General features: G+C 35.6%; 2 protein-coding genes across 2 annotated transcripts; both read left to right on the top strand.

Moving 5' to 3' along the window:
• The first annotated feature begins 4,361 nt into the window (after positions 1–4,361).
• LOC125584098 (protein LEAD-SENSITIVE 1-like) lies at positions 4,362–5,570 on the top strand. Its single transcript, XM_048751991.1, has 2 exons — positions 4,362–4,586; positions 4,724–5,570. The coding sequence occupies exons 1-2, from the start codon at positions 4,493–4,495 to the stop codon at positions 5,422–5,424; spliced, it is 795 nt and encodes a 264-aa protein (XP_048607948.1). The 5' UTR covers positions 4,362–4,492; the 3' UTR covers positions 5,425–5,570.
• A 917-nt stretch (positions 5,571–6,487) lies between these two features.
• LOC106433049 (protein LEAD-SENSITIVE 1-like) lies at positions 6,488–7,562 on the top strand. The gene is made up of 2 exons (XM_013873896.3): positions 6,488–6,702; positions 6,771–7,562. Exons 1-2 carry the CDS (start codon positions 6,585–6,587, stop codon positions 7,367–7,369), a joined length of 717 nt encoding a protein of 238 aa, XP_013729350.2. The 5' UTR covers positions 6,488–6,584; the 3' UTR covers positions 7,370–7,562.
• The last annotated feature ends 4,095 nt before the right edge of the window (positions 7,563–11,657 follow it).

Genomic DNA, 11,657 nt, shown 5'->3' with positions numbered 1-11,657 from the left:
GAGATTTGATGATGGTATATGGAACTCAGGATGTTCGAAACAAATCTTTTCGGATTTCACCAATGAAACCACCATGGATTCAATACGAAGAAAAAGATCTAGAGACAAAGAGACAAGGAAGGAAAAAATATTTGTTTACAATTATTAAATGCATCATCGAAGAAGCAACAATATGCAGCTTTTTTTTTTGTTGTACGGCGATATTGTTATAATCGATGATACATTCAACTGAAGAATATTTATAGATCTAAAAATTAAATCAATATAATACAACAAAGAGATCTGATATTCAAAATACGACAAAGATTTCAAGTTTGCATGAAGCTTTCTCATCATTTTAGTTATTTATTTGTTGTTTCTCATTGTTGTATATGTACTTTGTTTACAATCTAAATAATAAATAAGTTTCAGTTGTTAAATAAATGTTTATAATTGTGCAAGAGGCTGTAACAATGTTCTAAATGGCTGGATGTTTTTTCAAAAAATCAACAATTGTCTAAATTATTTGCTAAAAATCAAAATCAAAATCTAAGAATAAAAAACAAAATACAAGAATTAAAATAAAAAACAAATCTAAGAATTAAGAATCAAAAAGAATTAAAATTAAAAATGAACCTAAGAATTAAATAAAAATCACGAGCCTATTATAGTTATGCAGTAATGTGATTGAGCTCATGAACTTTTTGAATTTAATTTTCTTTTCATTTCGCAAAACCTTGTATTACTTTATTCAAATAGAAAGAAAGAACCTTTTCCATTTTTATTTCGTCATCTTAGAGAAAAGTAAGTTTTTGCCTCTCATAGTGATTTAAAAGGAATGACTTTTCCAATTGTGCAAGAGTTGAGTATTGTAGTAGTCAATGCATTGCTGTGACAAATATGATTGTGCAATGATTGTGAATATCAATCATCCTATTGAATACTCCAACTCGTACCGAATCGTTGGATCTCTGCTCCTCTCTCTAAGATCATATTTGGTTTTTGTATATATAGTTTGTTTGACTTGATGACATTCGCTGATTTGTTGTGTTACGGTTTTATTTTGTTGTTGATACCTATTGATTGTTGTTATTTATTTCTGGATATGAACACCTCCACCACCTGGATAGGTGTTACCGTTGGTGAGGGTATACATGCTATATTAGTTGTTGGCATGAAAGAGCTCTTTCAATTTGGCGATACTTGCTGAGTGTATGAGTTGGGGAAGCAAATGAATGTTCTGCCGAATTGGCCTCATATTTACTAGTGTTAATAACTCAGTCAATTTCGTCACTTTCTTCACAAATGTCAGTGAATCTGATGTTCTTAGGAATAATGGAGCAATCCATTGGTTCGAAATGGCAAAAAATGTCTTGCAAGATGGACTAACACTTGAAAGTTCTGCTCCAGTTAATTATTTTATTATATTTACCTTTTTTATTCCTTGTCTTTTTTTGTTTTTATATATTTTTTTGTAGCGTCCACCTCTATTTGCTTTAGAAGATATGATTGTGCACATGAATCATCCTAGTGAATACTCATCTCATGCCCGATTTGAAGGGACACTTCTTGATCATTTGATTCATTCTCCCATTGCAATTACAATTCCTTCCTATCCTCGTTGTTTTAACAGCCTACGTTTAGTTCTTTTTCTTCTCTTGTTTCTTTTTTTTTGGTGGCTTCAGATGTTTAATTGTTTAATTTTGTTGTTGTTAACAGGGATTTCACTGCCCAGCTTTGGAAGAAGTTAATTCCACTTGGCCTAGTTATCATGTAATGCTCTCTACCGGCAGAGTAACTAGGCATGGTATATACACCTATGTTCAACTCCATGATAGTATCCTGATGTGGAAGCAAGGTGGTTTTCTCTCTATTCTACTAGGAAAGCGCAGAGTTTGTTGATGTTCATATTCGTGAGGATGAAATGGATTATTAGATGGAGTATGAAGAACATGATTCTGAAGAGGAGTATAATTAGAAGGTGCTAATCTCTGTGTTTTTTAATCTTTCACTTGTATTTGGATATTAATCTTCTTTTTTTAATATTCCACTGGTTTAGTATTTGTATATGAATTTCTCTGTTTTTGAATATTGGATATTAATCTATTTGGATATTAATCTCTTTTGAATTAATTTTAATTTTAATTATATTTTAATGATAATTAGAATTTAAATTAATTAATTACGAAATAAATTGCCAATATATTTTTAAAAGATCTTGTTAGAATTTTATAAGAAAAGTTGTTTATTTGTATTTCAAATAAAAGATTAAGATATTAAAAGATATTTTAATTAAATTATGTGTGATTTAATATTTTTTTAAGGGATGACCAAATAAAAAATCACACATAAAAAATCATTGGACTCTAATTTAATAGATTAGATTCTATTAAAAGAAAATGTAAAGCTACAAAAAAAATACAGAAAATAATAGAAATACAATCATATGGAAAGCTAAAATTAGATAACATTACAACACAAATTATAAAATCTGAAGCAATTTTCTTATGAACCATTTTGCTTCTTATTTTCCAATACCATTTTTATTTGATTATCATCTTTTTGATGAAATTCCAAATATCTTTTCCCGGTTTTCTTTGTTGTATAACATTGGTCAGACTCAAAATAAGATATATAAGTATTCTTTGAGAAAGAATCCAATTTATTGATTTTTTCAAAAGAATTAATAAGTGAAACTGTCAAATTTCAATGATTTTAAGTACATCGTCATACAACAAAGAAATTGCATTTCTCCTCAAGAGCTACCAGTAAATATGTTGAATTATAATCTTCAAAAACGCCAAATACCTTTGTGGTAGCATCACTTCTATACCCATGATGATGACACACCATGGTGGTTTCCATGGTAACTGTTTCGAAAGCAAATCGGCTAGGACGAGTTCCTTATCACTTGATTCTTGATTCAAAACAATTAGATTGTGTTTCTTTTTCAAAAGAATTAATAAGTGAAACTGTCAAATTTCAATGATTTTAAGTACATCGTCATACAACAAAGAAATTGCATTTCTCCTCAAGAGCTACCAGTAAATATGTTGAATTATAATCTTCAAAAACGCCAAATACCTTTGTGGTAGCATCACTTCTATACCCATGATGATGACACACCATGGTGGTTTCCATGGTAACTGTTTCGAAAGCAAATCGGCTAGGACGAGTTCCTTATCACTTGATTCTTGATTCAAAACAATTAGATTGTGTTTCTTGTCATTGATCATAGTTATAGAGTCTATGTAGGAGATTGTAATAGCGGATTGAAAAAGATAAAACCAATCTTCAACCTGTTGTAAGTGAATCTCCTCTCAACTAAAGAGAAGAACAAAGAAAAGAGAAGCATCGAGAGAATGATCATGCTTTGATCATATTAGAATTTGAGTAATCGAAAAATTCTCTTTCGCAATCTTCATTAACGTCGCATGCTTTGATCATATTAGAATTTGAGTAATTGAAAAATTCTGTTTCGCAATCTTCACTGCAATTGGAATTCTTTCATATCCTTCCTTGTTTCAACAACCTTAACAGCCTATTGTTAGTTCGTTTTCTTCCATGTTTTTCTTTCCATGTTTCATTCTTGTTAATGGTTTTAGTTGATTAATTTTGTTGTTGTTAACATGGATTCCATTGCACAACGTTGGAAGAAACTAATTCCACTTGGTCTAGTTATTATCAAGTAATGCAATGTACCGACAGAGGAATTAGGTGTGAGATACACAATGTTGAACTCTATGATAATGTCATGATGTGGAGGCAAGGTGGTTTTCTCTCTATTCCATTGGGAAAGAAGGCTTTTCCGCATTTTGTGGAGCTCGTGAGTGTCCATATTCGTGAGGATGAAATGAATTATAAGATGGATTATGAAGAACATGATTCTGAAGAGGAGGATAATTAAAAGATGCTAATCTCCGTATTTTTGAATACTGTATATTAATCTATTTGGATATTAATCCCTTTTGAATATCAGTTAAGTTTGTTATGCTCAATAATCATTATCTAGTATGAAACAACATAGTGTTAGCAAGAGAAAATTTTAGTGGTATCTAACTAATCACTAAAGGACTCAAAAAGATAGATCAACCTTTCTGACATGTAACCAAACGGTCCAAATCAGTGTTCTTTATCCGAATTAAACCTATGTTAACCGAACACTGAAATTTGAATTACAAACCAAGAGGCAAGAGTCACGGTTTATAGTAAACCGAAAGAGAGTAAAGTGAAAACTACCCGAATTAAACCTATGTAAACTAAACACTGAAAATTGAATTACAAACCAAGAGGCAAGAGCCATGGTTTGTAGTAAACCGGAAAGAGTAAAAGTGAAAACTACCCGAATTAAACCTAAACGAAGACTGAAAATTGAAATGCAAACCAAGAGTCAAGAGTCGTGGTTTGTAGTGAACCGGAAAGAGAGTAAAGTGGAAAAAACCTCACACAAGAGGAAAGAATCATTTCTTGGTCTCGCGGCGCTTCTAACATCTCTTCTGTGTCTCTCAAGAAGATGGGATTCCTCTCTCAACAGATCTCAAGAGATGAACTCAAACCAGGAGATCACATCTATTCATGGCGTAGGGCTTACATCTACTCTCACCACGGTTCAATCCCTTCCCTTCTCTCTAACTACATGTAGCTACATTATCAGTTTCTGTTCAGACAATTCTCGCTGGATCTTAGTTTTTCATGTTCCTGTCTTAGAATAAATGACGATCCTTTCTATGTTTGCAACTTGTAGGAATCTATGTAGGCAATGGTGACGTCATACATTTCACTTGCGGAGGTGGTTTAGAGACAAGGACAGGGACTTTCGTGGACAACGTCATCGTTAGTTCGGTTCCAAACCACGGAGGTGACAACCCTTGTCCTAACTGCGGAGACCAATCAAATCTCAACGGTGTGATCTCTTCTTGCCTCGACTGTTTCCTCGCCGGAGGTAACCTCTATCTCTTCGAGTACGGTGTCTCTGGACCCATCTTTATGGCTAAACCGCGAGGCGGTATCTGCACAACAGCGGTTTCGGACTCCTCTGATGAGACCGTTCACCGTGCGAGATACCTCTTATCGAAGAAAAACGGGTTTGGTGCGTACGATCTGTTGAAGAACAACTGTGAAGACTTTGCGATCTATTGCAAAACTGGTTTGATTGTTTTGTCTAAGCTGGGGAGTAGTGGACAGGCTAACTCTTGGTCTGCGGCGCGTGGTGTTTTGTCGCTTTGGGGGACGGTGAAGAGTCTTTCTGTTGGTTCTGCTGCGAGGTTGGTTGTTTCGGGGGTTGCTGGTATTGGTGTTATGGCTATGGCGGGGTATGGTAACTACTGTTATGGTCGTTTGTGTGCTGATATTGGTGTGAGAAGTGATGCTAGCAAAGTTCCTGTGGAAGACCTTGTTACGCTTATAGCGATTATCGAAGGCAGAGACGACAAGAAGTCTAGCTAGTTTAGCGCTTGTTGTGGTGTGATTGTGAGTGTGCTTCCCTGTATTTCTGTTTTCTTTTGTATTGTGTGCAGTGTGCTTCCCTGTATTTTTGACTCCATTTATCATGTGACAAGACAGCCAAAAATAAAATTGTTGTTCTTTCCAAAGTCTTGTCTACTTTGGAAGACTGTTGAAACAAAACAACACACAGGAGTGGAAGATGAATGGTGTTTGATCACTTAGCTACCGTTAGTGTTGCTCCGTTGGTTGATTTGGAATTTAGTGTTACAGTACTAGTCATCATCAATAAGACAATAACCAAACAAAGCTCTCCACACAAGAAGGTTTTCTGATCATAACCCATTTCAATCAGACAAGAGTGCAACATGCTTTCGTCTCTTTATCTTCTTCACCACCTTGTGTATATGTAGCTGAATCTAAACACAAAGGCTTTTTCTGAGTTATCAATAAGTCACCTAGATGTAATTAATTTTTGGATGCATTTTCTGAAGAAAGTTAATGCACTTTTAAATGTAATTCGATAAAATAATATTTAAATTTTCTTATAGATCATTTTAAAAGAAAAATTATGTTTATATAACTTTATACAAATTTTGTATATATCAATTACTCCCTCCGTTTCAATATAGATGATAGTTTTAGAAAGATTATTTTGTTTCAATTTACATGAAGTTTTGAGATTTTAAGATTAATTTAACTTTATTGGAAATTGTTCAACAAATTAGATTTTAAAGTCTTTTTTATAATTGGTTCATTGATTTTAAAATTATATTTTTTAAATATTTTTTTTTTACAAAAAGTTAATTTTCTTAATCTTTGTGCACTAAGACAAAACATCAAATATTATGAAACGGAGAGATTATTAATTTGTAATTTAGTGAACAACTCCAATATATTTTTCTAAATTTTTTTAAATTTGTTATTTTATTATTTAATCGAACTATGTTATATTTTACACTAGCCTAAATTAAAATTTATGTTAATTTATTAAATATAAATTTATATGTTTTTTAAAGTTCTTCGGGGATACGTTAATTCGTTGACATTGGGTTATCCAGCTAAGCCAATACAAAGCCAGTTGTTGACTTTAATGGTTTGGTTATTAAAACCAACAATCTTGGAAAAAACTCTAGAGAACCCACATTGATCCAGCCAGAGATATGGAATCCATTCTTCTAGAGAAGATAGGATTATTCTCCAACAAGATCTCTAAAGACGATCTGAAAGCAGGAGATCACATCTACTCATGGCGTAACGCTTATATCTATTCCCATCACGGTAACCCATCTCCTTCTCTCTCTTCTGGGTTTATCAAAGATCCGAACTTTATATTTGCAATCTCACAGGGATCTACATAGGAGACGGAAAGGTCATTCATTTCACTCGCGGAGGCGGTCTTGAAATCGGAACGGGAACTTTTCTAGACAAGCTCATTGTCAGCTCCATTACCAATCACGGAGGAGACAACCCTTGTCCTAACTGTGGAGGAAAGCAATCCAACACGCATGGAGTTATCTCTTCTTGTCTCGATTGCTTTCTCGCCGGAGGAGATCTCCTTCGCTTCGAGTACAGTGTCTCTCCGGCTCTGTTCATGTCCAAGCTTAGAGGCGGTACCTGCACGACGGCGGCTTCGGATCCTTCGGAGGAAGTGATCTCTCGCGCGGAGTTTCTTTTGCTGAGAAACGGGTTTGGTGAGTACCATGTGTTCGAGAATAATTGTGAGGATTTCGCGATGTATTGTAAGACGGGTTTGGTGGTGGGGAGAAGCTATGTGCTTGGGAGAAGCGGTCAGGTTAACTCGGTGAGTGCGGCTGCGTGCGTGGCGCGTATGGTTAGTCCTTGGGCTAGTAATGCTATACGTCTCTGTTCGGATGTTGGTATGCGTAAGGATGCTGTTAAAGTGCCTGTGGAGAGCCTCGTTGCTCGGTCGGCAAAGGAAAGCTGAGTTTGGTTTTGATTTTGATTTGTGTGCAATTGTTTATTTTATTCTTGGTTGATGCAAATATTGAATCTGCTTCTATAATCGTGTAACTCTAATCATATGGTGTGTGTGTGAATACAGTTTGATTGAAGTCTTCCTTGTTAGTTTTGTGTAAAAAACTTAAACGCGTAAAGCAAGAGATGTGGTTGATTCTTTAGTTGTTATAACCACACAAGAAGGATTCGGTGTTCTTACTTCACTAATTAAATTTTCTATTTTTTTTGTTTGTCTTTTTGAGTTGCATTTATGAAATATCATAAAACGAATAAAACTGTCTAATTTATTACTTGTCTTTTCAGTTACATTAATGAAATATGTTTAAATGAATTTAAACTTTATATTTTATTGTTTGTATTTTTCAGTTACCTTAATGAAATATTCTTAAATAAATTTAGACATAATGTCATTTAATCTAGGCCTGGGATTTCGGGTATTCGGTTCGGTTTCGGGTAGGACCCGATCGGGTATGGGTATTTCGGTTATTTAAAATATGTATCCAATAGGAACTTGGAAGACTTACGGTTCGGTTTCGGTTCGGTACCGACCGGTTTCGGATCGGATCGGTTTTTCAATAAAAGTAATCATATTCGATCCGAACAATTTGGTTATTTAACGGTTCGGATAAAATAGTACCCGCAATCTAAACCGAAACAATTTGGTACCCGATATCACAATGCCAAACTAAACCTGATTTTCGAACCAAACTCATTAACTTAAATGTCAAAGACAAAGTACTTGAAGAATTAAACAAGAACACAAACTTATAATGAAAAACAGAAAGTAGAACATAGTTTCAACCACCAAACCGAAAATGAAAAACAGAAAATAAAACATAGTTTCAACTTGCAACCATCAAACTGAAAATGAAAATGAGACAGTCACTCTCACTCGTCCATACAAATGAGACAGTCACTCTCACTCGTCCATACTCAACAGTCCGTTCCTTATTCCACATTGCATCCAGTTTCAAACTCTAGGGAAAAAGAAAGCAAAACATATAAGTGTTCTAAACTTCAAGCATCAAGATCTATTGTAAAGAGTTCAAAAGAAGTGAATCATACCTCTGAGAAGATCATCTTGTTGCTCCACATCTGAAAGCATCTGCTCTATTGTAACAATGCCCTTCTCATTTATGTGAATCTCGGATTTCAACCATTGTTCCGTGCACACCAACACCTCGACCATAAAGTGTGTCAAGCAGCTCCTATATGGGTCTAAGACTCTCCCACTAGTGCTAAATGCACTTTCTGATGCTACAGATGATGCTTGAACCGCAAGAATATCAGCAGCTATCTGAGACAGGATCGGGAACTTCACACTGTTTCTTCTCCACCATGATAAAACATCATACTCGGTTCCAAGTCCATTACCACCTTTTGTAACCTCTACTTTCTCTCTCAAATACACTTCTAACTCATTACTAGAATCTTGTGTACCTGTTTCTTCGACAAGCTCCTCGTACAGATTATCCATTCTTTCATACCCGATCCCGTTGCCTATGATTTGACTCTGGAGAACTGCAGCAGCACCACTGCATTGCGACTGCGGCTGTGAAGAAGATCCTCCTTGAGACTGTGAACCACCTGATCCCCCACCACTTGTGCTGTATCCAACACTGTACTCATCATATAAGCGCTTCAAGATATCCATAATTGATTCAGAAAGCAGAGTATACTCGATGCTTTCTTTTCCATAGAGCTTCTCAAAGCAGAGGTTAGCAAAGTTCATCTTCTTCCTAGGGTCAAAAACAGAGGCAGCAATCAAAAGCTTATTCATCTTACACTTCTTAGAGTTACTACTCTCAGGCTCAGATACTTCCGTAAATGGATCTCAATACTTCCTTAGTTTCCCCATCATCGTCAAAGCCTTCAACTGTAGTGTGTGATCAGCACCTGGTGCAGAGCTTATCTTGCAAATATTACTCGTGATGGTGACAATCTCATTGTAGATCTTGTGCGACCTAATCCCCTTTGTCGCCGAGAGCATCAAAGTTGAATTGTAAAAGATGATAAGAAAGTGTAGCAACCTCTCAGCTTCTTCCCAATCTCTTGTGGAAGCCGGTCCAATCCTCTTTTTCCCATTTTCAAGCTCCAAGAAGTAGTCATTGTACGGTTTGTCCTCAGCCTCCATCTTCTCGAAAGCTGCCCTGAATTTGATTGCTTGGTCTAGCATCAGATACGTCGAGTTCCATCTTGTCTTGACATCTAATGGAAGGCTTCCTCTGGTCATCTTTCCCGTATCAACCCGAAACTCGAATGACTTCTGTCTGTTGGTTGAAGACCTCACGTACTGAATACCATTTCGAATGGAATTGACGCTATCATCCACCTCATTTAACCCTTCCTTGACAATCAGATTAATAATATGTGTCGCACACCTAATGTGCAAGAACTCACCATTCAAAACCAGTGCACCTTCTCCTTGGTTGATAAATTCTTCCTTGAACTTCTTCATGGATGTTGTGTTAGCTGTGGCATTATCAACTGTGATGCAGAAGACTCTTTTAATATCCCACTCTGCTAAACAATCCACAAGAACTCTCGCAATTGTAGACCCTTTGTGATCATCCACATTCTTAAACCCTATGATCATCTTTCTCAGCTTCCAGTTTGAATCAACAAAGTGAGCAGTAATTACCATGTAACTAGCCGCAGTGTAAGGAGCAGTCCATATATCTGTTGTCAGAGAGAGTCTTTGCTTGTTCTGTCCAAGAACTTTCTTCATTTCTGCTTTCCTCTTCATATAAATTGCCGCAATCTCCGTTGTACATGTCTTCCTACAAACAGGCGGCTGTAGCTGCACTTTGTTGCAGAAGTGTTTCCACGCCAAGCTTTCCACAAAGTTAAACGGTAACTCTGCTAAGACTATCATCTCATTGGTAGCATCTTTGAACACTCTGTCATCCACCTTACCAACACTCATGTTGCCTTCTGCATCTGTATCTAACCGGGACTGGGTTTTTGACTTATTTGCAGCCTTCCAAGCCATGAATGACCTACAGTTAGTGAGATGCTTCCTCAGATTGGTGGTCCCTGACTTGGTTGGACAACTCATCTCTTTACTACAATAGCGGCATTTACATCTGTCGTAGTTGTTTGGTAGCCTGCTGAGATGCTCCCAAACATCAGACCTCGTCCTTTTTCTTGACCCTTCACCAGAACCTCCAGCTTTATCTCTCGAACCCGGTGTTTGTACTTCTTCATCTGCAGATAGTTCTTCATCTGTTAATACATGATTCATTTCAGCTTGTTGATCGGTAGGAGAAGAACCCATCTGCATACACATACGTAAGTAAACAATTAACAATCGCAAAAAGGAATCAAACAATCACAAAAGAAATCATAATCAATATAATGCAAAAAAGGAATCAAACAATCAAAAAAGAAACCGTTGCTTACCTCCGACTGGATTATCGAAGATGCAGACGGTGGAGAGAAAAGACGATCGTTGCTTGCTAATGGATCCAGCTTTGAAGCTTTCTAATAAAACCAGTTGCTTTATTTGTAGAGAGAAGAGACCTTTACGATTTTCGAATGCTATAAGAAAACGAATCGAAAAGGGAGAAAGTAGGGTTCGTAATTTCATATTTTTGGGAAATTGGGGATTGTATCGAGACTGGTAATCACGCCTAACGGCTATGTCGTGTTATTAAAGTCGGGTTAAATTGGGTATCCGTTTTGGCCGGATAAAAACCCGAACCGACCCGCAACCCATGGATTTTTATAATATTATCCATTGGTTAAATTAGACTATACCGTAACCGATCCGAACCGGTCAAAATCGGGTCGGTTTCGGTTCGGGTATTCGGTTATGGATAAAAATCCCAAGCCTAATTTAATCAACCAAAAAAACTCATGAGTTATCCTTACGTGCAAAATTTTAATAATAGAGATTTTAAAAAACGTGCATCATTAAAATGTTACCTAAAACATGCAACACTAATATATAACATGCATCAATAAAACTAGAATTTGACTCACACAATTGTACGGATATTTTTCCAGTTGATTAAATTTAAAAATAATTATTTATTCAAAAAATATTTAAGAATGGCTATGTTTTTAAAACTTATATGGTATTATTTGCTCATAACTCATTTGTCATTTGCTAAATTGTTAGAAAGAAAATTTTAGCATAATATAACTCAGTTTTCATTTGCTAAATTTTTTGTTTTTATTTATATTTTTTTATTATTTAATTATAATATTTTCATTTTATATTTGAAAGATAAATGAATTTTCTTTCGAACAAT

The sequence above is a fragment of the Brassica napus genome, chromosome C3 (genome assembly GCF_020379485.1).
Source record: "Brassica napus cultivar Da-Ae chromosome C3, Da-Ae, whole genome shotgun sequence".
Taxonomy (NCBI): Eukaryota; Viridiplantae; Streptophyta; class Magnoliopsida; order Brassicales; family Brassicaceae; genus Brassica; species Brassica napus.
This window is presented reverse-complemented; position numbering and strand designations above follow the sequence as displayed.

Excerpts from the sequence above, each read along its gene's own strand:
- LOC125584098 (XM_048751991.1), top strand. The coding sequence starts at position 4,493 with ATGGGATTCCTCTCTCAACAGATCTCAAGAGATGAACTCAAACCAGGA. Across the intron at positions 4,587-4,723 it reads TTACATCTACTCTCACCACG|GAATCTATGTAGGCAATGGT; the intron begins GTTCAATCCCTT and ends TGCAACTTGTAG.
- LOC106433049 (XM_013873896.3), top strand. The coding sequence starts at position 6,585 with ATGGAATCCATTCTTCTAGAGAAGATAGGATTATTCTCCAACAAGATC. Across the intron at positions 6,703-6,770 it reads TTATATCTATTCCCATCACG|GGATCTACATAGGAGACGGA; the intron begins GTAACCCATCTC and ends GCAATCTCACAG.